The sequence below is a fragment of the Oncorhynchus mykiss genome, chromosome 10 (genome assembly GCF_057628025.1).
Source record: "Oncorhynchus mykiss isolate SJ-2025 chromosome 10, ASM5762802v1, whole genome shotgun sequence".
In the NCBI taxonomy this organism is placed as follows: Eukaryota; Metazoa; Chordata; class Actinopteri; order Salmoniformes; family Salmonidae; genus Oncorhynchus; species Oncorhynchus mykiss.
The window spans coordinates 45,792,501-45,820,146 of record NC_143031.1 but is presented as its reverse complement, the minus strand read 5'-3'; the positions used below and the strand labels follow the sequence as shown (position 1 = coordinate 45,820,146).

Below are 27,646 nucleotides of genomic sequence, written 5' to 3'. Positions count from 1 at the left end.
CTTGGGGACATTCAATGCTGCAGACATTTTTTGGTACCCTTCACCAGTTCTGTGCCTCGACACAATCCTGTCTCGGAGCTCTACGGACAATTCCTTCGACCTCATGGCTTGGTTTTTGCTCTGACATGCACTGTCACTGAGGGACCTTATATAGACAGGTGTGTGCCTTTCCAAATCATGTCCAATCAATTGAATTTACCACAGGTGGACTCCAAGTTGTAGAAACATCTCACGGGTAAACAATGGAAACAGGATGCACCTGAGCTCAATACTGAGTCTCATAGCAAAGGGTCTGAATACTTTTTATTTGTAATACTTTTGCAAAGAATTCTAAAAACCTACTTTTCACTTTGTCATTTTTGGGGTGTTGTGTGTAGATTGATGAGGGAAACAAATGTACTCAATCAATTTTAGAATAAGGCTGTAAAGTAACAAAATGTGGAAAAAGGGAAGGGGTCTGAATACTTTCCGAATGCACTTTAACTACTGCTGTACACACCTTTTCTATTCATATACTGTCCATAATGTCTACATACTGTACAACATCACATACATATGTATTTATATTCCTCACTCTGACATTGCTCGTTCTGATATTTATATCTTCATACCTTTCTTTTATTATTTTTGTGCGATTGGCGTGTAGTCGTTTTCTATTGTTAGGTAAGACCCTGGACTGTTGGAGCTAGAAACATAAGCGTTTCCCTATAACCCCGCAATAACATCTACAAAATATGTGTACGGGACCAATCAAAGGTTATTGGATTTGATTTGTCCCGAACAACACAAATGCAGGTGGCGCATTATCGGCAAGACCACAACCTGAATCAGTGATAATCTAATCCAGCCTAAATCTATACTAACCAGACAGTCCCACGGAGGGGCGTTTGATACGAGCAGCATATACAGAGAAGTAAAAAGAAAAAGAAAAGAAAGAAGAGACATCAAGTCCCCTTAGGCCCCGTGGACAGGGAGTGTAGGACAATTCAACTGGGCTGAGGATGTTTCGCTGACGTCAATATCGCAAAGGTCCAAATGTGACATCGTAGACATTCTCAGTGAAGTCCTAATGATCTTTCTCTCAAGCAACTTTGATACGGTTTGCGATCGTTTTTTTCACGGTCCTTGACTCTCCCCTCCTGCCTACTGGATCACAAATAAGTCCAGGAAAAGGCGGATTATATTATATCACATATCATATCACGTCACGTCAGAGTACACAAAAAAGAAATCCAGCACACAGATGGACTGAGGCACACTGGCACACTGTGAACGTCGGTCACAGAAGCATAGACGGATGTGAATGCATGTTTCCCGAGAGAGAACGCACCGAGGGAGAGAAGGACAGGAAAAGGATGTCGAGTGATAGAAATAGACGATTCTGTATAGATCAGAGAGAAAGGTGCCTGGTATCCCTTCGACAACGAAAATATCATCTGGGTGTGTATACATGTGTGTGCTCGTGTCTGTGCATATGGGTCATTGAACAGAAGTGGTGCACATTGGGTGTTCAAAGTTATTTATGACCTATTCCTCCCAAACGTCCAGCACAAGTCTTCCAACACATGTCATATAATACACACACACATATTTTGTGTTGCATATTTGACATTTTACCTGAATTGCTTACCACCCCACTAAATGTGTGAAACTAACACTGTGAAACTACTGAAACTGTGACAAAGTTGCAATAAAGAGAGAATAACGCACAGTAGTGATCGTTTTGATGAACCTATTACAGATTCATTTAATAAATTGTATTTGCATACCAAATGAACAAAATTGTAAAAACATGACTTTTAACCTGATTTTCTAAACCTTACAATTGAAGTAAGATAAACATCCTCTCTATTGTTCTCTGTAAAATGTTCAGTGTTGACTTTATGAATCTGAAATCTGTTGATTGATTGAATGACTTATGCATCTAATCAATTATGTTGTCAGATGTTTAAACACCTATCATTATTTTGGCAAAAATAACAGGCATTTCGGTGTCAAGTGTCAATCATAAATAGAGGACTCTGTATGGGTACAACTCGTTTAAGTATAGCTATTGCCATTGAGGGCTTCCATCATTTGAAAGTAGTCAACTGGGTGGGGATTCCTATGGGTTGGGAGTGATCAGCCAATGATCAGAGAGCTTTGTCTTCTTCAAATTGGGTAGCCTATGGTTTGGAGCCAAGACCAAGATTAATACCAGGACATTGGTCCCAAGATGCAGATCCAGACGCAGTGAGTTGAAACCATGACAAGGTCAAGGCAATAGTCCAGGGACCCTTTCTTCAATTGTAAGAAACTCAAGTAGAGTAAACTCGAGTACAGTACAGCACATTTAAATTTGAGTCATTTAGCAGAAGCTCTTATCCAGAGCGACATACAGGAGCGATTCGTGTTAAGTGCCTTGCTCAAGGGCACATTGGCATATTTTTTACCTAGTCGGCTCGGGGATTTCCTTTACTGGCCCAATGCTGTTAACTGCTAGGCTACCTGCCTCACTCTATACAGTATAGTACAGTAGAGCACAGTACAGAAGAACACAGAATAGCACATTATAGACATCTATGGTTTGGTCAAATAGATGTCAATGTTTGGCCTGGTTGGAGCCCCCTCTGCTGGCTATGCATCTCAATTCTCTACACTTTTTCCTGAAGTGTGTACTTGTCCACTACCCACATGGTGGTCCTCTGTAGCTCAGTTGGTAGAGTAGTTGGAAATAGCCTCAATGGCGCTGCCTGCTCGTGCTGTCACAGACGCCATAGTAGCACAGATACAAAGATGAGTCCTCTATATATCTCTATGATGTCAATTGTTTCCATTGTGACTGCTTCCTTTTGGACAACTTTGACTTATTTTCGACTCTAAAGAATTCTTATAGCTTACATAGGCTGAGTATCTTTCATTTGGACTGATGAACATCCCAGCAAACACATATTTTTTTGTCCTAAAACTGTACTTCAAATATTTATTGATATTGTAGATGTTAGGTAGTGAACTTCTTACTGTGAAAGTCTCTCTCTCTCTGCTGCAGCAGCGACCACCACAGAACATCAACAGTATTTATCACGCTGTCCATGTTGTGGTTGCTCAGGTGCTGTTAGATGACAATAACGATCTCTCTGACCATTTTGAACAATGTAAACAACACAGTGTAGCAGAGAGTCTGTTGTAACTTTTTTATGTTTTTGTTGTTGTTGTTGTAAAGCCTTCATTAAAGCACCGACTGAAAACAGTCGCAATCACTCGCGAATGCAATTCCCGAAATGGAACCGTTTAGGCCTATTTATTGTTTATGCTAATTATTCAATGGTCACTTTGTCATTTTAGTTGACAACTAAAATGTTTGGTTGCATTTCACATCATGAATGACTCGTATGCTGTGTGATGGCATGAACGAATGAATGACTCGTATGCTGTGTGATGGCATGAACAAATGAATGACTCGTATGCTGTGTGATGGCATGAACTAATGAATGATCGATTGATACAGTAGCCTATATAATGATAACGGCATCACTTATTATTATAATGATGATCATGATAATAATTTCGATTATTATGATAATCATAACAATAAGATCAAGTAAAAAGGAGGCTTGTTATTATTATAAATATACCCTTTTCAGACAATTTAGAACAGTGTAACAACATTCAATTAATGATAAATACCAGAGAGGCTGGTTTAATGAAAACATTAAGCCTTTACTACAGCATAGTAAAGACTAAAAACAGTCAAAGTTGTTCAATTGTTTATCCAACATGTAGTTATTGAATGAGGCTTGCTACTCATGGAATCAATTGGCTATTAAACAAACACTCATACAGGCAACACAAGCAGGATCTGTCATACTTCTGTAGATACACTACATGACCAACACTACATGACCAACACTACATGACCAACACTACATGACCAACACTACATGACCAGAAGTATGTGGACTCCTGCTCTTTGAACATCTCAATCCAAAATCACAGGCATTAAAATGGAGTTGGTCCCCCCTTTGCTGCTATAACAGCCTACACTCTTCTGGGAAGGCTTTCTACTAGATGTTGGAACATTGCTGCGTCGGACTTGCTTCCATTCAGCCACAAGATAATAAGTGAAATCGGGCGCTGGTAATGGTCGATTAGGCCCTGGCTCGCAGTCTGCTTTCCAATTCATCCCAAAGGTGCTCGATGGGGTTGAGGTCAGGGCTCTGTGCAGGCTAGTCAAGTTCTTCCACACCAATCTCGACAAACAAATCCGTTTGTAGGGACCTCGCTTTGTGCACGGGGGCATTGTGATGCTGAAACAGGAAAAGACATTCCCCAAACTGTTGCCACAAAGTTGAAAGCACAGACTAATCTAGAATGTCATTGTGTGCTGTAGCATTAAGATTTCCCCTCACTGGAACTAAGTGGCCTAGCCCGAACCATGAAAAACTGACCAAGACCATTATTCCTCCTCCACCAAACTTTACAGTGGGCACTATGCATTGGTGCAGGTAGCGTTCTCCTGGCATTAGCCAAACCCAGATTCATCCATTGGACTGCCAGATGGTGAAGCGTGATTCATCACTTCAGAGTTCGTGTTTCCACTGCTCCAGAGTCCAATGGCGGCGAGCTTCACACCACTCCAGCTGACACTTGGCATTGCGCATGGTGATATTAGGCTTGTGTGCGGCTGCTCGGCCGTGGAAACCCAAGCTCCCGTCTAACTGTTCTTGTGCTGATGTTGTTTCCAGAGGCAGTTTGGAACTCGATCGTGAGTGTTACAACCGAGGACAGTCCATCTTTACGCGCTACGTACTTCAGCACTTGGCGGTCACATTCTGTGAGCTTACGTGGCCTACCACTTCGCGGCTGAGCCGTTGTTTCTCCTAGACGTTTCCCCTTCACAATAAAGGTGGCATCCTATGACGTGCCATGTTGAAAGCCTTATTGTGGTGCTCTAAACATGCGCATATTCCCATAGGAACATTGCTTGTGCAACGTGTCTTACAGGAATGACATACATATGAGGTCGAAAGCGTCAGTCTACCTATCCATTGATGTAAATATATCCCCTGTCTGATTCCCAGTTCGTCCACTAGATAGCAGTAGGAGATCACATGACGTCTCTTGGCCAACTGGGTAGTGAGTCAAACGGGTCACATTTCAAGCCTGACATCTTAAAAGGACCTTAGGGCAATCAGGGCTGTCAAGTTATGGAGTTATTTTGGTTGTTGAAATAAGACAAGCTTCAAACTTCTTTTCCCATTCACTTTAACTATTACAAACGATAAGATAGATCGACGGTGCACGTGGCAGATGCATGCAAGGTAATGTGGCCGGAGAAGGAAATGCATTGCTTTACAATGACCGTCAGGGTGTACCCTTTCCATGCATACTAAATGTTTGCACTTTTGGGGACTTGAACTACATTGCATACTCTATGAACATGACCATAGCGCATGATTTCTGAGCTTTATGGGGAGGGGTGGTGGGGGAGGGGAATTTTATGACAATGCCAGCAGTAAGATTTGAGTTCGATTTCCAAAAAGACAAGTACTCTAGCTTTCGAATGATATGTCACTTTCAAATTTTTTTTTACCAAAAAACGGCTGAGCAGGGAGGGGGGTACCACCCAAAACATCACCGGACCCGGTCCAAAACAATCGCTCAGAGTTTAACAGGTACAATGATTTTGTACAATATTAATTAAACAATATGTTTGTTATTGCCTTGGATTGAATTAGAACATATCATGATGTAAATAAATGTCTTAAGTTTGGAGACCTAACTGTTTATTTTAATTGTTTTTTTGGAGGGGTGGGACTGCAATTTGCACCACTTCTGTAGAATCACCCATATACACCCAGTATTAATGTGCTGTAAGGTGACTGCGTTCACGCTTGTACTCATGTCAGTAGTGTCCTTTGGCTGCATGCCCACGAGCTTTACTGTAGCCTCTATATTCTCCTCGGAGCTTAGCGCTCACAATCTCTCTCTAGACACAGATCCGACCAGCTTGCTTACAGTTGCACTAGGGTCGGACGGACTTCCGGTGTAGATTAAGACAGGTATGTTCTCCTGAGCCATCTCTCGCAGCCCCCCCCCCCCCCCCCCCCCCCCGCGATGTCTTAATCTACACAGGAAGCCTGTGCAGCCCTAGTGGAGCTGTAAGCAAGTGGGGTGGATCGACGGGCTACATCTCTCCCAGAGCAGAGAGACGGAAGAGAGCAGAGAGTCAAACTGTCCGACATGGATGTGTTGTTGTATGACACACAGTTAGTTGATCCTGCTGGGTGAGATGTGGGCTATTTTTGTAAGTAACACCTTGTATGTGCGCCCAGTGTGACAGTCGTGTCTGTGTGTGGGTGGTACCATGCATTGGGGGATGTGCTCGACTTGTGATTGTCTGTGTGTCCTTCTTTAAAGGGGAGATGTAAGTGTGTGGTGTGTAGTTATAGAAATGTGTGTGCGTCCTACCTTGATAGGGGAGATGTGTGTGTGCGGCGTGTAGCCATGCATTGCCTCCATGGCGGCGAGGTTCTTGTCACTCATGTGAAGCATTTCAGCACTTTTCCCTTGACCCAGATGGGCTGGACTGTGCTCCAAGGGGGGCGTCTCCTCATCCTGGTACCGGTACTTCTACAGAGAGATAGAAAGAGGACGAGAGAGAAGGAGAGAGAGACGTGGGGTAGGAAGAGAGAGACGTGGGGGAGGAAGAGAGAGAAGGAGAGAGAGGAGGGTTAATGCTATTAGGCATCACATATCAGGGGTAGATCGTGTTAACAACAGTTATCATTTCAATGCAGACACTGTGCCTGTGGGACAAAACAGAGCCTACATCTCAGCAAAATGCAACTCATATCCATGTCAACTTTCCGTGCTTCTGTGGTTGTTACACTTTTAATGCACCAACCAAGAAAGGGTCTTAGCGATGTGATTTTTAACTCCGCCCCCTAAAGGAGGCCGGGCGGCTCCAACGTGGTTCCATTTATGCACAAAAATAACAAAAACTGGTGTAGCAAACCCACAAGTGCATCTGAAGGCTGTTTTTGGACAGAAAATGGGGCCCTATATGGGGCCCTAAATGGGGCCACTATGAAGTAAGTCTAAGACCATTCTCTTCCACCACCAAATGGAGCAACACCACAGCAGCACATGACTCCTACCTACCCAGCAAGATAACACTCTGTTACTAACCAATAACCATAGCTCCTACCCTACTGATCTCCAACGCCTGGGCAACCTTCCAACAACTAGCCCACTGCGCTAGCCACACACTGTGGCCTACACTCAGGTAGTGACACAGAGAGCTGCAAAATGTTGCAATGTTTTAACATAAACACAGCCCAAGAAGGCATCATAAAGCAAATTTGCTGGAGCAACCTAAGTGTTATTGTTTATGTTTGTGCACCAGTCCACAGCTAACCCGACTAGCCCAACTCCCTGGCTGTGTACACTTACACTACAGTCTGCCGTACTGTCGTCAGATGAGCCTCTACCTATCCTCTCAAAACCTAGAAGATTCAAGGGGTTAACTGGGTGTCTCCTGCCTGCCTGGTGGCCTGAGATTGAGTGTGGCATTAGGATTGGTGTCACGGTGCTACCATCCCCTCTGCTCTTTTTGGAAGCAGCCAGACGGGCCGGCGAGGGAGGTGCACTGAGGAGAGGACTGGTCTCAGATCAGCTGCCTAGCAACCAGAGCAGAGCAGAGAGTGCGTTGCCGTGCCAGAGCAGGGGGCAGTCAGCACTGCTGCTGGATCACATTACACTGAGACAGCAAGACCACAAAACACACAGGGAGAGAGAGTGGGAGAGAGATGAGAGGAAGAGAGATGGGCAGAGATGGGTAGGGGCATAAGGGGGAGAGAGTTTCATAGAGGGAAGAGGAGATATGAGAAAGAGAGGGGGAGGGGGTTTGAGAGAGGGAAGATGAGATATGAGAAAGAGAGGGGGAGGGGGTTTGAGAGAGGGAAGAGGAGAAATGAGAATGAGAGGGGGAGGGGGTTTGAGAGAGGGAAGAGGAGAAATTAGAAAGAGAGGGGGAGGGGGTTTGAGAGAGGGAAGAGGAGAAATGAGAAAGAGGGGGGGAGGGGGTTTGAGAGACGGAAGAGGAAAAATTAGAAAGAGAGGGGGAGGGGGTTTGAGAGAGGGAAGAGGAGAAATGAGAAAGAGACGGGGAGGGGGTTTGAGAGAAGGAAGAGGGATGAGGAGAAATGAGAAATGAGAAAGAGAGGGGGGAGGGGGTTTGAGAGAGGGAAGAGGAGAAAATAAAAAGAGAGGGGGTTTGAGAGAGGGAAAAGGATAAATTAGAAAGAGAGGGGGAGGGGGTTTGAGAGAGGGAAAATTATAAATTAGAAAGAGAGAGGGAGGGGGTTTGAGAGAGGGAAGAGGAGAAATGAGAAATGAGAAAGAGAGGGGGAGGGGGTTTGAGAGAGGGAAGAGGAGAAAATAAAAAGAGAGGGGGTTTGAGAGAGGGAAAAGGATAAATTAGAAAGAGAGGGGGAGGGGTTTGAGAGAGGGAAAATTATAAATTAGAAAGAGAGAGGGAGGGGGTTTGAGAGAGGGAAGAGGAGAAATGAGAAAGAGAGGGGGAGGGGGTTTGAGAGAGGGAAGAGGAGAAATGAGAAAGAGAGGGGGAGGGGGTTTGAGAGAGGGAAGAGGAGAAATTAAAAAGAGAGGGGGTTTGAGAGAGGGAAGAGGATAAATTAGAAATGAGAAAGAGGGGGGGAGGGAGTTTGAGAGGGAAGGGGAGAAATGAGAAAGAGAGGGGGTTTGAGAGAGGGAATAGGATAAATGAGAAATGAGAAAGAGGGGGGGCGGGGGTTTGAGAGAGGGATGAGGAAAAATGAGAAAGAGGGGGAAGAGGAGGGGGTTTGAAGAGGAGAAATGAGAAAGAGGGAGGACGGGGTTTTGAGAGAGGGATGATGAGAAATGGGAGAGGGTCAAGATAGAGGGGGAAAGAAAGAACAAGGACAAAGGTGGGAGGGGTGGAGGAGAGAGCGGGGAGGAGTGAGGTGATGACAATGTGTTTCAAGACTCATCCAAACCACATACTAACAGAGACAAAGAGAAATGCAGAGAGAAAAAAATGTGGAAAACATTCCTTCTTTTTGTTGTCAGAGGAGTGGAGGTAGACAAGAAAATATATCTACTTTGGACGTGACAACGTATGTTACTGTCAGACACTGATCTGTTTCACCTGTCCTTGTTTCCTCCACTCCCTCCAGGTCTCGCTGATTTCCCCCAGTGTATTTATCCCTGTGTTTCCTGTCTCTCTGGGCCAGTGTATTTATTCCTGTGTTTCCTGTCTCTCTGGGCCAGTGTATTTATCCCTGTGTTTCCTGTCTCTCTGGGCCAGTGTATTTATCCCTGTGTTTCCTGTCTCTCTGGGCCAGTGTATTTATTCCTGTGTTTCCTGTCTCTCTGGGCCAGTGTATTTATCCCTGTGTTTCCTGTCTCTCTGGGCCAGTGTATTTATCCCTGTGTTTCCTGTCTCTCTGGGTCAGTGTATTTATCCCCGTGTTTCCTGTCTCTCTGGGCCAGTGTATTTATCCCTGTATTTCCTGTCTCTCTGGGCCAGTGTATTTATCCCTGTGTTTCCTGTCTCTCTGGGCCAGTGTATTTATCCCTGTGTTTCCTGTCTCTCTGGGCCAGTGTATTTATCCCTGTATTTCCTGTCTCTCTGGGCCAGTGTATTTATCCCTGTGTTTCCTGTCTCTCTGGGCCAGTGTATTTATCCCTGTGTTTTCTGTCTCTCTGGGCCAGTGTATTTATCCCTGTGTTTCCTGTCTCTCTGTGCCAGTTCATCTTGTAAGTTTTTCCCAGTCAACCAGCGTCTTTCCCGTTCTCCTGCTTTTTGCTATTCTCCTTTTTCTGGTCCTCCCGGTTTTGACCCTTTCCTGTTTCTGGACTCTGTACCCGCCTGCCTTGACCACAAGCCTGTCTGCCACTCTGTACCTCCTGGACTCTGATCTGGTTTTGACCTTTTTGTCTGTCCACGACCATTCTCTCGCCTAACCCCTTTTGGATTAATAAACATGGGAAGACTCCAAACATCTGCCTCCTGTGTCCGCATCTGGGTCTCGCCTTGTGTCATGACAGTTACAGTCATATGCACTGCTAGTTAGATTTAAAGTAATTGTATACCAATGAATGCTTACTCTTAACTTAAGACAATGGAAGATAATTCAATCAATTAAATCTCTCATGTGTGGTCTTAAGGGACAGCGTATCCAGGACAGCTGCTGGGCAGGCTGTAACAGCCTGAGACAGCCTGAGACAGCCTGAGACAGCCTGCACACGACACAGCAGCTCTCAGTTCAATCACTACCGGTCATCTCCATAAAGAGATTACACAGACAAAACATCAAGACAAAGAAGACATTTGGAATCATTTGGGGTTATTAAGAGAATGTGAACCATATGTTCTAGTGTGTGTGGCTTCACATTAAGTTCAGGGCTTCACTCCATTTGTTCCACTGACATTTTGGCATCTCTAGTTTCAGTTGTCCACTCATTGGCTGGGATTCAACCCAGCAAGTCTACACAGTAATGGGCTTGTGCAAGAGTAACGCCAAGCCAGCCAGCGGGAATGATAGAAAAGACCAGGGAGAGAGGGATGGAGAGAAGAGTGGGAGGGTGTGAAGGAGAGAAGAGTGGGTTAAGAGAAGGAAGGAGAGAACAGATGAGTGGAGTGTGGGGAAAGAGAGGGAAGGAGAGAACAGAAGAGAGGAGTGTGGGTTATGAGAAGGAAGGAGAGAACAGATGAGAGGAGAGTGGGGAAAGAGAGGGAAGGAGAGAACAGAAGAGAGAAGAGTGGGGAAAGAGAGGGAAGGAGAGAACAGAAGAGAGAAGAGTGGGTTAAGAGAAGGAATGAGAGAACAGATGAGAGAAGAGTGGGTTAAGAGAAGGAAGGAGAGAACAGATGAGAGAAGAGTGGGTTAAGAGAATGAAGGAGAGAACAGATGAGAGAAGAGTGGGTTAAGAGAAGGAAGGAGAGAACAGATGAGAGGAGTGTGGGGAAAGAGAGGGAAGGAGAGAACAGAAGAGAGGACAGTGGGGAAAGAAAGGGAAGGAGAGAACAGAAGAGAGGACAGTGGGGAAAGAGAGGGAAGGAGAGAACAGAAGAGAGAACAGTGGGGAAAGAGAGGGAAGGAGAGAAGAGAGGAGAGAGGAGGAAGAGGGAAGATAGTCAATTCAATATCCTCTCTTTACTATCATACAGTTACTCTGCTGAATACGCCAGCCCATTCCCAGCTCCAGAGCTTGATGGTAGATACAGTAGATCATTCAGAGTGGAAGAGGTCCAGTACTGAATCCAACAGAAGACAACACAAGCGGCAGAATAAATGGGTCAGCTTGATCTAGGGGAAAGTGTGTTAGTGAAACTACTAAGCCAGCTAGCCGTCTGAAGTGCATACCCCCAGAATAGAACTCTCTGAATAAGCTGAACACTTACAAGACAACACCGATTTACATTCCTACAGAGAACTGCAGGATCTGACTCATATGACTCATGGCCATCTGAGTCTTTGTGGGAGCAGGCAGGTGAGGAGTATTACAGGCTTATCGATTGTGTTATTGGCTTGTTGGCAGTGAGTGACAGCGGGTCCTTGGGTTCCTGTGAGTAGCCCAGTGTTCCGGTAGAGAGTACAGCCCAGTGTTCCGGTAGAGAGTACAGCCCAGTGTTCCGGTAGAGAGTACAGCCCAGTGTTCCGGTAGAGAGTACAGCCCATTGACCGGTAGAGAGTACAGCCCAGTGTTTTCCGGTAGAGAGCTCATAAGTAAATTCCCTGGGTGTGCTGAGCATTGATCCCCACGTTGGGTCGGAACAGTCTTTAACCATTCACGACTGGGAGAGTTAGCCTCAACTTGAACTGCTATCCTCAAAGACCTCCCCCATCCCCCTCAACCAGAACAGCAACTCAAACCAGGTCACACTAAACACAGCTTTCAAGTTTTGATGATGGGTCTCCAGGAAAAACAAACATCTCTTACAAGCTCCGCTGACTTCATTTCAGGAAGTCGAATATTTACACATACTGCCAATAGGAGTACTAAACCGCAGCAAAGTGCATGGCAGAACTTCCTCAATCGCTCTCTTCCACATGAAAACCAGGGGTTTCAATGACAGTGGAGTGACTAGCACTATCATGACTGCTAGGTGGAGAGGTGAACGTGCGTCACGGAGGTTCATTCAGGACATCACCACCGTGGAGATCACCTTAGGAGTTGAGCAGTGTAGAGAAAGTATTGGAACATAACACACACAGTGGAACAATAGCCTGGTCCAGTAGTACCCAGGAAGTAGGCAGGAAATTGACCTATTTCCAGCATGTGAAACAGGAAGAACAATAAATCATGCTAAGACTGAAACCAAGTGCTGGCCAACTGTCTCCCCTTTTGTATAAATGCATGTCAGTACTTCCATTTTGATTTTCAATACACTTCAAATGATTGGTACGCTCCAACAATTCTCACCGGTGCCTCATGTTCACATGGTGATCTGAGTAGAAGGGGAGGAGGGGACATATTGCTATTTGTAGTGGCTTTGGAGTGGAGTCTGTTTGAGTGTGGGTGTGGACCAGGATGGTGTTGAGGGTGGGAGGGAAGGTGGGCAGTAGTGTCTGGTGCTGAAGGGAGGTGAGAGGAGGCGAAGTGGAGGTGCTTCCTGGGTCTCATGGGGGAACCCAAAGATCTGTACATGTCAGAGACAGCCCCGTCAATCAGTGGGCCAGAGAGAAACCCACTTTCACACAGCACTGTGGCCAGATCAAGGAGGGAGTCCTAGGCACCTTGCTAGTGGACACAGCATGGCCATTTGGCAGAGTCACAGAAGAAATGGTTGGCTAGATACAGCAAACAGACTGGGAGGAAAACAGGCAGAAGACCCATTCCATGCCATGTGGAAGGAGACAGAGCAAGCTGTCAGGCCGGAAACACCTGAAAATGGGCGGGGGGAGGGTGGATGGGTGGATGAGGCTCAAACCTACAGATAAGGCCATATGACAACCCCAATCTTATTAGTAAGTGTCTTTGAAAGCATTATAGACAGCATTAAAGGCCCAGTGAAGTCAAAAACGTGATTTATTTTCCTATGTTTGACATATATTTCCACACTACGAGGTTGGAATAACTCCGTGAAATTATGAAAACGATGACACCATTTTAGTGTAAGTGCTGTTTGAAAATACTTTTGGTGGGATGGAGTTTTGGCCTGCCTGGCGACATCACCACGCTAGTTTTCATGTTACATATTCCTCCCATTAGGCTCATTCAACTAGGCCCCTCACTCAGACAGTTCTTGTCATGTACTGTCATGTTGTGTCTTGTCTCTGTCCTTTCCCTTCACCCTGTCTCCCTCTGCTGGTCGTTGTTAGGTTACCTTTTCTCCCCCGCTTTCCCCCAGCTGTTCCTTGTCTCCTCTTGACTACCTCGTCACCCCTTCTCCCACCTGTTCCCCTTTTCCCTCTGATTAGTCCCCTATATCTCTCTCTGTTTTTGTTCCTGTCCTTGTCGGATTCTTGTTTGTTGTGTTTCATGCCTGAACCAGACTGTCGTCATGTTTGCTGTAACCTTGTCTTGTCCTGTCGGAATCTGCCGGTCCGTCTGAGCCTACCTATGTTTGGTAATTAAAGAAGCTCTGTTTAAGTTAATTCGCTTTTGGGTCCTCATTCACGCACCGTAACAGAAGAATCCGACCAAGAATGGACCCAGCGACTTCGGATCCTCTCCACTCAGCCGTCGGGATCCAGGGAGCGATGCTAGGCAGACACGAGCAGGAAGTGTCTGCTGCTCGACATGCCGTTGAGACCCTGGCCACCCAAGTCTCCAACCTCACAGAACAGGTTCACCATCTCCGCCTCGATCCACCGGCCACTTCCAGGGCTTTCGAATCTCCGGAGCCCAGAATCAATAACCCGCCGTGTTACTCTGGGGAGCCCACTGAATGCCGCTCGTTCCTCACCCAGTGTGATATTGTGTTTTCTCTCCAGCCCAACACTTACTCCAGGAGCACTGCTCGTGTCGCCTACGTCATATCTCTCCTTATTGGACGGGCTCGTGAGTGGGGCACGGCAATCTGGGAGGCAAGGGCTGAGTGTACTAACCAGTATCAGGACTTTAAGGAGGAGATGATACGGGTTTTTGATCGATCTGTTTTTGGGGAGGAGGCTTCCAGGGCCCTGTCTTCCCTATGTCAAGGCAATCGATCCATAACAGACTACTCTATTGAGTTTCGCACTCTTGCTGTCTCCAGTGGCTGGAACGAGCCGGCCTTGCTCGCTCGTCTTCTGGAGGGTCTCCGCGCAGAGGTAAAGGATGAGATTCTCTCCCGGGAGGTTCCTTCCAGCGTGGATTCCTTGATTGAACTCGCTATTCGCATTGAGCGACGGGTTGATCTTCGTCACCGAGCTCCCCTCTCCGCATCACTACCATCTTCCTCTGCCGGCTCGGGTGCTGAGCCCATGCAGCTGGGAGGTATCCACATCTCGACTAAGGAGAGGGAACGGAGAATCACCAACCGCCTCTGTCTCTATTGCGGTTCCGCTGGTCATTTTGTCACTTCATGTCCAGTAAAAGGCCAGAGCTCGTCAGTAAGCGGAGGGCTACTGGTGAGCGCTACTACTCCTGTCTCTCCTTCAAGATCCTGCACTACCTTGTCGGTCCATCTACGCTGGACCGGTTCGTCAGCTTCCTGCAGTGCCTTAATAGACTCTGGGGCGGAGGGCTGTTTTATGGACGAGACCTGGGCTCGGGAACATGACATTCCTCTCAGACAGTTAAAGGAGCCCACGGCCTTGTTCGCCCTGGATGGTAGTCCTCTCCCCAGGATTCAGCGTGAGACGCTACCTTTAACCCTCACTGTTTCTGGTAATCATAGTGAAACCATTTCTTTTTTAATTTTTCGTTCACCTTTTACACCTGTTGTTTTGGGCCATCCCTGGCTAGTTTGTCATAATCCTTCCATTAATTGGTCTAGTAATTCTATCCTCTCCTGGAACGTCTCTTGTCATGTGAAATGTTTAATGTCTGCTATCCCTCCTGTTTCCTCTGTCTCTTCTTCACAGGAGGAGCCTGGTGATTTGACAGGGGTGCCGGAGGAATATCACGATCTGCGCACGGTGTTCAGTCGGTCCAGGGCCACCTCTCTTCCTCCACACCGGTCGTATGATTGTAGTATTGATCTCCTTCCGGGAACCACCCCCCCCCGGGGTAGACTATACTCTCTGTCGGCCCCCGAACGTAAGGCTCTCGAAGATTATTTGTCTGTAGCTCTTGACGCCGGTACCATAGTCCCCTCCTCCTCTCCCGCCGGAGCGGGGTTTTTTTTTTGTCAAGAAGAAGGACGGGTCTCTGCGCCCCTGCATAGATTATCGAGGGCTGAATGACATAACAGTGAAGAATCGTTATCCGCTTCCTCTTATGTCTTCAGCCTTCGAGATCCTGCAGGGAGCCAGGTTTTTCACTAAGTTGGACCTTCGTAACGCTTACCATCTCGTGCGCATCAGGGAGGGGGACGAGTGGAAGACGGCGTTTAACACTCCGTTAGGGCACTTTGAATACCGGGTCCTTCCTTTCGGCCTCGCTAACGCTCCAGCTGTCTTTCAGGCATTAGTCAATGATGTCCTGAGAGACATGCTGAACATCTTTGTTTTCGTTTACCTTGACGATATCCTGATTTTTTCACCGTCACTCCAGATTCATGTTCAGCACGTTCGACGTGTCCTCCAGCGCCTTTTAGAGAATTGTCTTTTTGTGAAGGCTGAGAAGTGCACTTTTCATGCCTCCTCCGTCACATTTCTCGGTTCTGTTATTTCCGCTGAAGGCATTAAGATGGATCCCGCTAAGGTCCAAGCTGTCATTGATTGGCCCGTCCCTAAGTCACGCGTCGAGCTGCAGCGCTTTCTCGGCTTCGCGAACTTCTATCGTCGTTTCATCCGTAATTTCGGTCAGGTGGCAGCTCCTCTCACAGCCCTTACTTCTGTCAAGACGTGCTTTAAGTGGTCCGTTTCCGCCCAGGGAGCTTTTGATCTCCTCAAGAATCGTTTTACATCCGCTCCTATCCTTGTTACACCTGACGTCTCTAGACAGTTCGTTGTCGAGGTTGACGCGTCAGAGGTGGGCGTGGGAGCCATTCTTTCTCAGCGCTCCCTCTCTGACGACAAGGTCCACCCATGCGCATATTTTTCTCATCGCCTGTCGCCGTCGGAACGTAACTATGATGTGGGTAACCGCGAACTGCTCGCCATCCGGTTAGCCCTAGGCGAATGGCGACAGTGGTTGGAGGGGGCGACCGTTCCTTTTGTCGTTTGGACTGACCATAGGAACCTTGAGTACATCCGTTCTGCCAAACGACTTAATGCGCGTCAGGCGCGTTGGGCGCTGTTTTTCGCTCGTTTCGAGTTCGTGATTTCTTATCGTCCGGGCTCTAAGAACACCAAGCCTGATGCTTTGTCTCGTCTCTTCAGTTCTTCAGTAGCCTCCACTGACCCCGAGGGGATTCTCCCTGAGGGGCGTGTTGTCGGGTTGACTGTCTGGGGAATTGAGAGGCAGGTAAAACAAGCGCTCACTCACACTCCGTCGCCGCGCGCTTGCCCTAGGAACCTTCTTTTCGTTCCCGTTCCTACTCGTCTGGCCGTTCTTCAGTGGGCTCACTCTGCCAAGTTAGCCGGCCACCCTGGCGTTCGGGGTACGCTTGCTTCCATTCGCCAGCGTTTTTGGTGGCCCACCCGGGAGCATGACACGCGTCGTTTCGTGGCTGCTTGTTCGGTCTGCGCGCAGACTAAGTCCGGTAACTCTCCTCCTGCCGGCCGTCTCAGGCCGCTTCCTATTCCCTCTCGACCGTGGTCTCACATCGCCTTAGATTTTGTCACCGGACTGCCTTCGTCAGCGGGGAAGACTGTTATTCTTACGGTTGTCGATAGGTTCTCTAAGGCGGCTCATTTCATTCCCCTTGCTAAGCTTCCTTCTGCTAAAGAGACGGCACAAATCATCATCGAGAATGTTTTCAGAATTCATGGCCTTCCGTCAGACGTCGTTTCGGACAGAGGTCCGCAATTCACGTCTCAATTTTGGAGGGAGTTTTGCCGTTTGATTGGGGCTTCCGTCAGTCTCTCTTCCGGCTTTCACCCCCAGTCTAACGGTCAAGCAGAACGGGCCAATCAGACTATTGGTCGCATCTTACGCAGTCTTTCTTTTCGCAACCCTGCGTCTTGGTCAGAACAGCTCCCCTGGGCAGAATATGCCCACAACTCGCTTCCTTCGTCTGCGACCGGGCTATCTCCTTTTCAGAGTAGCCTCGGGTACCAGCCTCCGCTGTTCTCATCTCAGTTCGCCGAGTCCAGCGTCCCCTCCGCTCAGGCTTTTGTCCAACGTTGCGAGCGCACCTGGAAGAGGGTCAGGTCTGCACTTTGCCGTTATAGGACGCAGACTGTGAGGGCTGCTAATAAGCGTAGAACTAAGAGTCCTAGATATTGTCGCGGTCAGAGAGTTTGGCTCTCCACTCAGAACCTTCCCCTTAAGACGGCTTCTCGCAAGTTGACCCCGCGGTTCATTGGTCCGTTCCGTATTTCTCGGGTCATTAATCCTGTCGCAGTTCGACTTCTTCTTCCGCGATACCTTCGTCGCGTCCACCCGGTCTTCCATGTCTCCTGCATCAAGCCCGTCCTTCGCGCCCCCGCTCGTCTCCCCCCCCCCCCCCCATCCTTGTCGAGGGCGCACCCATCTACAGGGTCCGTAGAATTTTGGACATGCGTCCTCGGGGCCGTGGTCACCAGTACCTCGTAGATTGGGAGGGGTACGGTCCTGAGGAGAGGAGTTGGGTTCCCTCTCGGGACGTGCTGGACCGTGCGCTGATCGAGGATTTCCTCCGTTGCCGCCAGGTTTCCTCCTCGAGTGCGCCAGGAGGCGCTCGGTGAGTGGGGGGGTACTGTCATGTACTGTCATGTTGTGTCTTGTCTCTGTCCTTTCCCTTCACCCTGTCTCCCTCTGCTGGTCGTTGTTAGGTTACCTTTTCTCCCCCGCTTTCCCCCAGCTGTTCCTTGTCTCCTCTTGACTACCTCGTCACCCCTTCTCCCACCTGTTCCCCTTTTCCCTCTGATTAGTCCCCTATATCTCTCTCTGTTTTTGTTCCTGTCCTTGTCGGATTCTTGTTTGTTGTGTTTCATGCCTGAACCAGACTGTCGTCATGTTTGCTGTAACCTTGTCTTGTCCTGTCGGAATCTGCCGGTCCGTCTGAGCCTACCTATGTTTGGTAATTAAAGAAGCTCTGTTTAAGTTAATTCGCTTTTGGGTCCTCATTCACGCACCGTAACAGTTCTAGCACAATTCTTGCTTGAGAAACTGCTCTTTGTTTTGACCATTTGAATTGAAGAGAAAAAACAACAACAGGAAGGTACTTGTCACCCACAAATGATTTGATATTGAGATCAAATCAGCTGCATTGGGCCTTTAACTTATATACACAGGCTGTGGTTGCCCAACTGGAAACACACACGCCTAGCTCACCACTGGGTGACACATCTACTGGTTCTACAGACGTTCTAAAGACCTTTTCAATGAACTCACTCCAAAACACCTTTTGCCTACCAAGGCTGGTGGCATTAAATACAGTCAATATAGACACAGTCTGGTCTCCATGAGAGTGATTTAATTAGCAGTGGCACCATTCCTTACACTAGTGATTCACAATAGACATCGCCCCTACCAATTAGCATCCTATATGGAATGATGGGTGTCATCAAAGTGAACGCCTTTAGCGATTTATCCCAAGGTCACAAACAACTCGCTCAGATTACAAGAACAACAAGCTATATCTGTATCTCTTTTGTTAGGAAGCAAAACACAAAACTCATGACCACACAGCTGTATGGTAAAGCAGAACAATGCTCCCGCTGGTTTACACCCTGCCCATTGTCCCGAACAGCACAACTGTGAAGTATAATGTGAGTTGTTCGTGTCTTTATAAGATAATCAAACGGTACCATCTACGTAACATGCATGGCTGGCTCAGATAGGCTATGCCGGTCGATATTCCATGTGAATGGCCTATGGAAATGAAACATCTAAATGTCGGCGTGCAACCACGCTTGACCACGGTGTTGATCTGAACATACCGTACGGTATTATGAGGCGTGAATAATCCACATGCGCAGGCCTGGAACACCAGGGAACACATGTAACACATATTGCAGATGGTCACATTTCAAAACCCCAGATAATCGGCGATGGAAATCATAATGGGGAAAGTGAAAACAAAACAGTCACCTAAATGTAAGGCAGTGGGTTATCTTTGGGGAAATGATCACAATGCCCAGTCAGCAATTTAATTGTGTCAACAGAATGGCTTAGGCTTGTATAGCACTTTGAACACAAACTAGGAACATGCTTACGCACAAATACACACACCGACACACGCGCGCGCACTATGGTATCTCATTCATCTTTTTAAGTCAGCTCATCATCTCCTCGCGTTCTCTCTCCGTCGACGTAATAGCGTCGCTACAACAACTGTTACACCGAACCTGTTCTAAGCTTACCTTGCAACCGAACATGAGGGAGAGAGTCCGGTTGCTGCAGATGACCTTACACTGACACATCACCGGCGAGGGGCACTTTAGATTCCTAACAGGCGGAGACATCAGTTCAACACCCATATACCAGACTACACCCGTCCACCACCAGAGCCGCGATGCTGGAGAAGAGGGAGGGTTGAAGAGCGGTAGTCGAGGCAGGTGACTAGGCTGTGCACGGTTGGTAGGCTACCCGAAGACGTGCTAGGCTACCCAACGTTGAAATCCGATGTTCAACTCAGAAATAACTTTACGTTCACGAGCATGAATTATGGATTGCAGCTTGGCCACCGGACAGATGTTAAGGTTGAAATGCTGTTGTTCCCTCATGTTTCGCCTATTCAAGTGTTACAAGAACACCATCATTCATGATTTGCACAAGTCTTCATCCACATCGGCCTCGCTCGCTATCTCTCTCTCTCTCTCTCTCTCTCCCCTCGCTCTCTCTCTCTCCCTCTCCACCGTAAGGTTTGGATTTCATGCGCAATTCTAATTGGAACATATAGGGTCTGCATCTGGGAAGCAAGACAAAAGCAGTTATGCTATAGGCTCCCACGCGGACATAGGCTATCGATTATAACACATCATGCACGACTGATATTAGACGGTATAGGTTACTTGTATCAAAACATGCACACAAGCGAATACAGTAAATTATTTACTATCATGAGCTGACGTTTCCACATCATAGTCTCCTCACACTGTCTGCTGCTCACGCTCACGCCAATTCTGCAGCGATCATACAATGTCTATTGTGCCTATGGTGTGCTACTGGCGCCCCCCCGTGGACCAATGGAAAAGTGTCTGCAAGGAACTGTCCATGGTCCTGAAGTGCGAATAAAGCTTCAACACAGCAGTGGCCAGCAACACGCTCTTTTCAGCGTGCAAACGCGGTCACACCTGTAGGCCTATGTCAGCATGCGGCGGTATGTTAACACTGAAAGACCCGTCTTAAAACAATCTAAAGTAGACGCTTAGGATCAAACCCGCAGAGACACACACTCACACACACAAGGTCATCCAAGGTCTTAGTAGCATTGTATGACAGAGCCTCCATACTCTATGCTCTTTAGAAAGGATTTAGCAGAGGCCTAGCTAAAACATATAGGAAAGACTATAGGCTCTACCTCTTCTGGGAAATAATTATTGTCCAGATTAGGCCTAATATGCCTCTCTCTCTCTCTCTCTCTCTCTCTCTCTCTCTCTCGCTCTCTCTGTCTCTCTCTCTCTCTCTCTCACTCACTCACTCACTCACTCACTCACTCACTCACTCACTCACTCACTCACTCACTCACTCACTCACTCACTCACTCACTCGGAATCCAACGGTTCAAGTGGTAGGTGCTGGCTGACTGCGTCCACAAGGTGGAGCGAGAGAAGCAGGTGGACTAAATATTGTGCATTCATCTCAGGACCGACTGCGGCGCGGGGCTCCACGCTCTCGAATGACGTCAATGTTAAATGGAACAGATGCAACCGTTCGAGACGCACAGGGTGTGCAAAGATAAACGACCCTTTTCATGTCATTCCAAAAACCTTGTCTCCCCCCCTGTAATAAGATTCGGCCAGGTAAAGTGTGGCGAACGATAACATTTGTATGTGTGGGCTGTTGTTATTCCCAAAGAAGTTCAACATTTCCAGTTTCCGTGAAACATCCTGGATTCAGTTTTACCTGCTGCCAATCCAGACAGACCACAGTGGTTCATAAACTAACAAATCAATTGTGTACACAACAAAGCTACTCCATGGGGCTCTTTATCCGATCAATGCCAAAACACTTAGATCTGAGAGATCTCAATGTAAGCAACAAGAAAGCTCACTGTTTCATAAAACATTAAAACCATGTTATTATTTGCCCACAAATAATAGAATGGAACAAAGCAGCAAGTAGAAAAGAAAAACAAGTAGAAAAAAATGATATATATATATATATATATATAATCTATATGTATATATGCATGTATATGTGTGTGTGAGAGAGAGAGAGAGAGAGAGAGACAGAGAGCAAGAGAACACGTTGGTGGTTCTAGCTGTTTCTGCATTATTCGTTATTGTGTGTAGATGACGAAGCATGCTGTGCTTTGTAGCCTCACAACGCGGTTTCCATGGATATTTTGCTCTGAAATAGAGCTTCGACCTTGGTTGCGGTGTACCAAACATTGTGGAGGCAGTACTTTGATAAAATACTCAGATATATCCAAACAAACACATGGTGACAAACAAGGTAAAGATTGCATTGATAGATGCATACTGCCACAAGCTGTTAGTCACAACAACCCAAAGGAAATAATCGCTAATTGTATAATAAACAGTCAAGAGAACATATGCATTATCCATATTAGAAGACACTGGAGTCCTTCCAAACACTGTTACACAAAACACTAATAGCCTGTTTAAAGAGGCTCTGGATAATGTTGTTGGTTATGGACATATACCATGATGTAGTCAATGTGTGGTGTCTTATATGGCTATCCACAGACAGAGTGGCCCCTAGCTGCCACGGTCACAGCAGCCTATACGTGGGGCTGGCCTGCCCCTCAGTGGGATCTGGCAGTACTGCTTTCTAGCTCTCGCATCACATGGGACTCTGCTTGGATATATGATCAATAATGCACGTTTTTCTGGATCTTTGAAAGGTTTCTGTTTAGTCATCAACACCCCCCCCCCCCCCCCCCCATTTTCTAAAATAGAACTCGCAAAACAACTCAACTACTATCCACAGCTGCTACATTGAGAGTTGGCATTGTGTAAAAGTGTTTTCCATCTCACTGCTGCGTTGTGTATCAGTGATTTTTGTATCCCGGCAGTGTAATGTGTAGTGGTAAACTTCACATCCCAGCTCTGCACTGCATTGGGTGAACAAGCACACAGAAGAGAGAGGAAACCCCACAAGAGCCAGATCGTTTCCATGACAACATCTGCAGGGGGCGGGATTCCCCATCGAATAGTCCATTGGCTAGCTGCCTGATGGTCAGGTCGCCATGTTCCTCTAAAGGATGGCTGCACACATCCTCATGAACACTCCTATACAGCCTCCTACAGTGTACAGTCATGGACTCTCCTATACAGCCTCCTACAGTGTACAGTCAGTCCTCATGGACTCTCCTATACAGCCTCCTACAGTGTACAGTCATGGACTCTCCTATACAGCCTCCTACAGTGTACAGTCATGAACTCTCCTATACAGCCTCCTACAGTGTACAGTCAGTCCTCATGAACTCTCATATACAGCTTCCTACAGTGTACAGTCAGTCCTCATGAACTCTCCTATACAGCCTCCTACAGTGTCAGTCATCATGAACTATCCTATACAGCCTCCTACAGTGTACAGTCAGTCCTCATGGACTCTCCTATACAGCCTCCTACAGTGTACAGTCATGGACTCTCCTATACAGCCTCCTACAGTGTACAGTCATTAACTCTCCTATACAGCCTCCTACAGTGTACAGTCAGTCCTCATGAACTCTCCTATGCAGCCTCCTACAGTGTACAGTCAGTCCTCATGAACTCTCACATACAGCTTCCTACAGTGTACAGTCAGTCCTCATGAACTCTCCTATACAGCCTCCTACAGTGTCAGTCATCATGAACTATCCTATACATCCTCCTACAGTGTACAGTCATGAACTCTCCTGTACAGCCTCCTACAGTGTCAGTCATCATGAACTATCCTATACAGCCTCCTACAGTGTACAGTCAGTCCTCATGAACTCTCCTATACATCCTCCTACAGTGTACAGTAATGAACTCTCCTGTACAGCCTCCTGCATAGTATAGTCAGGCCATAGGTCTCCTTCCTCCTGCCACACTGGCCTTGACTGATACAGTCTCCTTTCTTCTGTGATTTGATGTGACTTAGGTTTGATTATAACACCGGGGATACGTTGTTGTTGTATTTAAGTGACAAAAGCCTATTTGTAGGTTACAGTCACTCCTGACCCATAGACTACAAAACAACAAACAGATGAATTCATGAACCAATTAATGCATTTGGGTGAATTATACCTTTATTGGTAGGGCTGGTTAAAGGTAATCTAAACTGTTGTAATATTGTTCCAAGCAGGGAAGTGTTGAGACACATTACTGGGTGCCTGCCTACAGGGCTTGGACCAACATACAGACTCCTCAGTCCCACCAGGGTTACTGGATACAATGGCCTTGACTAACTTCAAGCTAACTAACTCTGGATGAATTCCAAGCTAACTAACAATGGATATATTCTAAACTAACTAACCCTGGAGATATTCAAGCTAACTAACCCTGGATAAATTCAAGCTTGATTGTAATAGGGTTCTCTTTCTTCTCTCATCACAGAATGTTTTGTGGACCATTCAGATCAAAATGGGAATGGGATTTTGGCCGGTATAAGACTCTCTGCACACAGTTTCTATGTAAATGTGATTACTACTGTATACTACTACTGCCATTGTCTCAGTGGAAGGTCAGATGAAAGCACTATGAATGGTATCATCAACTCAAAAACAGTTATAAGGTAACAGAAATAGAATCCCGGCATAACAGCTCTTGCAGATTGTCAGATATTCACGATATGAAGCCCAAGGAGAGGCGCTATCTGAAAGGACCTGTTGAGAGAATGCTACCTGTTGCTGTCTGTTAAAGACCTACAGCAAACAGTGTTGGACAACCTGAAAAGGAGAAGCCTCATCAGGGACCCACAGGACTAGACGTTTATCTTCCAGCTCAACGCCAGCGACGACTCACATGCCTGGTTCAATACTGACCAAAGGCTTGGTCATTTGACTAGTTGGATCTGGCGTGCTCTAGCGCTGGGCTGGAGGAGTAACGTCCAATCCTGGGGGTCTCTGTGAACAGATTGGTAAACACTAACATTGCAGGAAGACATCCTTTCGTCCTCTCCAGTGGGAAGGCCAGAGACCTGTTGCCTCTTTAAAGGCGTAGTCAACAGACGTTTGGTCACTTTAACACAGGGGTCATCTATGCCCAACACTTTTTAAAACCTCAAAATAACCTAAAAAAATGTCCTGTGTTTCTATAGAACATGTACTAATGTAGGTTCTCCACAAGAACTACATCCACAGTGCATAATTTACCATAACGATGTGTTATGCCTATGCTGTCAATGCATGCAGATGACAGCTATATATAGCATAATGTGTTGGTGCAAACAAATTACTTCTGCTTTCAGACCACAGATTACAGCCAATGTGACCAAGGCCCCTGTGACCCATGTGACAAAACAATATGTCCCTTTCACCCTGACACATGCACACACACACATGCACACACACATGCACACACACACATGCACGCACGCACACACACATACATGCGTGCGCGTGCGCGCGCGCACACACACACACACACACACACACACACACACGAGCAAAGACATTCATAGAATCCTGTCTGTTGGCTTCTGCTCTTTTCTAAACATGCTAAATGCACCTACCTGCATTAGGGATATAGGGTTTCATCAGGGGCCAATTGTAGTGGAGTGAATAGTTACAGGGTCTGATGTTCCTCCCTTAGCCCCGGTCTGTCTCCCCCTACCTCTCTATGACCACTGAGACCTGCATCATCTCTGGACATACAATGACCTGACACACGTCACCTTGTCACACCACTCCAGACGAGACACCCGCCACCCTGAGACACAACAAACACAGTGAGACTGACACGCACGCAGCAATACACACACACAAACAAACACACACCACACAGCTCTGTGCGCCTGGCTACATTAAGTCATCTCTCAGTTCAGTAATGGCCAGACAGCTCAGGCACTGTTTATGTCCACTCAGCTTATTAAGCCTGGAGGAGACCTTGGCTCCCAGTAACTAATCAATGCTCTCATGTTCCCATTAATGCATTTAAACACACACACGCACACGCACACGCGCACACACACACACACACACACACACACACACACACACACACACACACACACACACTGTAAATAGAAACAATAGACACACACACACACACTCTACAGACTAACACACACAAACAAATATTATCTAACAGAGGGAGTATATCAAAGGCACATACATCCATGTACTCCTGTGTTCAACAAGTCTACTAAAACCACTCTCAATATGCACTTACTCTGACACAGACCCACATGTGCCAGGGCACGTTCATACGCTCTCACACAAGTCCCCACCCTGCCTTACACACACATACGTATGCCTGCATAACTATAAATCTAAGGAACACACCCAAATACAGCATGCACGACATACGACAAAAGCAGAGATTTTACCTCCAGCTCCTATCAGTGCTGAGCTATAGATGACCAGACAGACCGACAGATTGACCCCCGTCTCCCACAGCAACTACCCACTCATCAACAACACTTCGACCTGACATGCCAGACACAGACGAAGAGAGCGAATGAGAGGAAAGAACAACAGACACAGAGAGAGGTAAATGTACCTACCACACACGAGCAGAGGGAAGGGAGCTTAGTGCGGCCCTTCATGAGCGAGAGACACAGAAAAACAGCCTCTCAGACACCCGCAGTAAAGGAGGGATGGAGGGACGGGGGGAGAGAGAGATGGGAGACTGTGGATGGGTAGGGGTGAAATAAAAAAGAGAAGTGGGGAGGGGAAGAGACGGAGGGGGAGGGGGGTTGTCGTAGCAGATAAGGAGAGAGAGTTTTTCCTGGAAGACAGAGTTGGTGTAGGGTATGTCTCAGTGTTAAGGCTAGGGTCTGAACAGAGAGAGCTGGCGGACTGATCCAGCCGTGACTCACAAAATATCTTTGTCACAGCCAGTGAGGGGAGAGAGAGAGAGAATTGAGAGAGAGGGAGAGAAGGAGAAAGAGAGTGTAGACCTCACCTACGCTTTTCGCATGTATTTTCTGCTCTTCCAGTCAAACATGCAGTACTGTTCTAACTCTCTCTCTCTCTCTCTCTCTCTCTCTCTCTCACTCTCTCTCCTTCTTCTCTCTCTCTCTCTCTCTCTCTCTCTCTCTCTCTCTCTCCTTCTTCTCTCTCTCTCGCTCACTCTCACTCTCACTCTCTGCCTCTCTCGCTCTCTCACTCACTCTCTCTCTCACTCTGTCTCTCTCGCTCTCTCACTCTCACTCTCTCTCTTTCTGTCTCTCTCTCTCTCTCTCTCTCTCTCTCTCTCTTTCTTTCTCTCTGTCTCTCTCTCTCTCTCTCTGACACACACACACACACCTCCCCCTTTCCTTCCTCATTTAGATTCCTTCTATATGACTCAGGTCTGAGACAGCGGAGGGAATTGAGAGTGGAGGAAACACTGTATTGGACTGTGATATTGTTGCAGCTTTTTCAAATGAGGACACATGGAATCCAACCAAAATATTTGTCATTTGAGAAAGCACTGTGCAGGGTCAATTATAGCTAACTGTGTTCTGGCAGCACACATTCTGGAGTACACATTATAATCAACATGATGTGGAGCTACCTAAGCAACAGTAGAAGTATTAGTAGGCCAACTCATCTGCAACTCAAATGACCTATTGGCTGGTCCAATTCCAAAACAACCTATAGCCACAGAACAAAAATGTTTTTCTTGGCCTTTGGAATAATCTGTAGCTTTAGTGCCGTAACCTAGAACGTGAAATTGCTATTTGCCAAATGTATTCACAATCCTCAAACCAGATGTGCAAACATTCAACTTACACAAAGCACTGATACACACACTTACCCCACCAGACATGCCACCAGGGGTCTTTTCACAGTCCCCAGGTCCAGAACAATTTCAAGGAAACAGAGCCATGAGTGCATGGAACTCCCTGCCATCTTATATAGCGCAAGCGAACAGCAAACCTGGTTTCAAAAAAACAAATAAAGAAACCGCTCATGACTATCTTCCACCGTCATACCCAACTTACATTAGCATACCCCCATTTACACCTGGTGACCACAACCACACCTGGCCATCAAAAGGGTCCAAAACTATATAATGTTTCGCCGTTGAGATTTCATGAACCTTATTCGACAGGTTCCCCGTCTCGTGCCCAATAGAAACGTGATAGAGCGCAGTGTTGCGGGCCGTTTGGAGCACATTCTACCTGATGTGTCGACACTTGGCCTCATTTGCCTCAGGAGGACATTTTGAGAGTGTAGCACCAATACCATGTGTAA

The 27,646-nt window shown here is 46.9% G+C and overlaps 1 protein-coding gene across 10 annotated transcripts in view; it reads right to left on the bottom strand.

Annotated features, from left to right (window-relative positions):
• Positions 1-27,646, bottom strand: part of LOC110534036 (disks large homolog 4) — a 94,822-nt gene that overhangs the window by 47,101 nt on the left and 20,075 nt on the right. For 4 of the 10 annotated variants that reach the window (XM_090186814.1, XM_036990435.2, XM_090186815.1 and 1 more), the window contains exon 2: positions 6,451-6,612. In XM_090186814.1, the coding sequence (XP_090042940.1) occupies positions 6,451-6,612 (162 nt within the window). Of the gene's footprint in view, positions 1-6,450; positions 6,613-19,511; positions 20,247-25,968; positions 26,454-27,646 lie in introns of those variants that run through there. The other 6 variants (XM_036990433.2, XM_090186813.1, XM_036990436.2 and 3 more) reach the window with 6 other exon arrangements.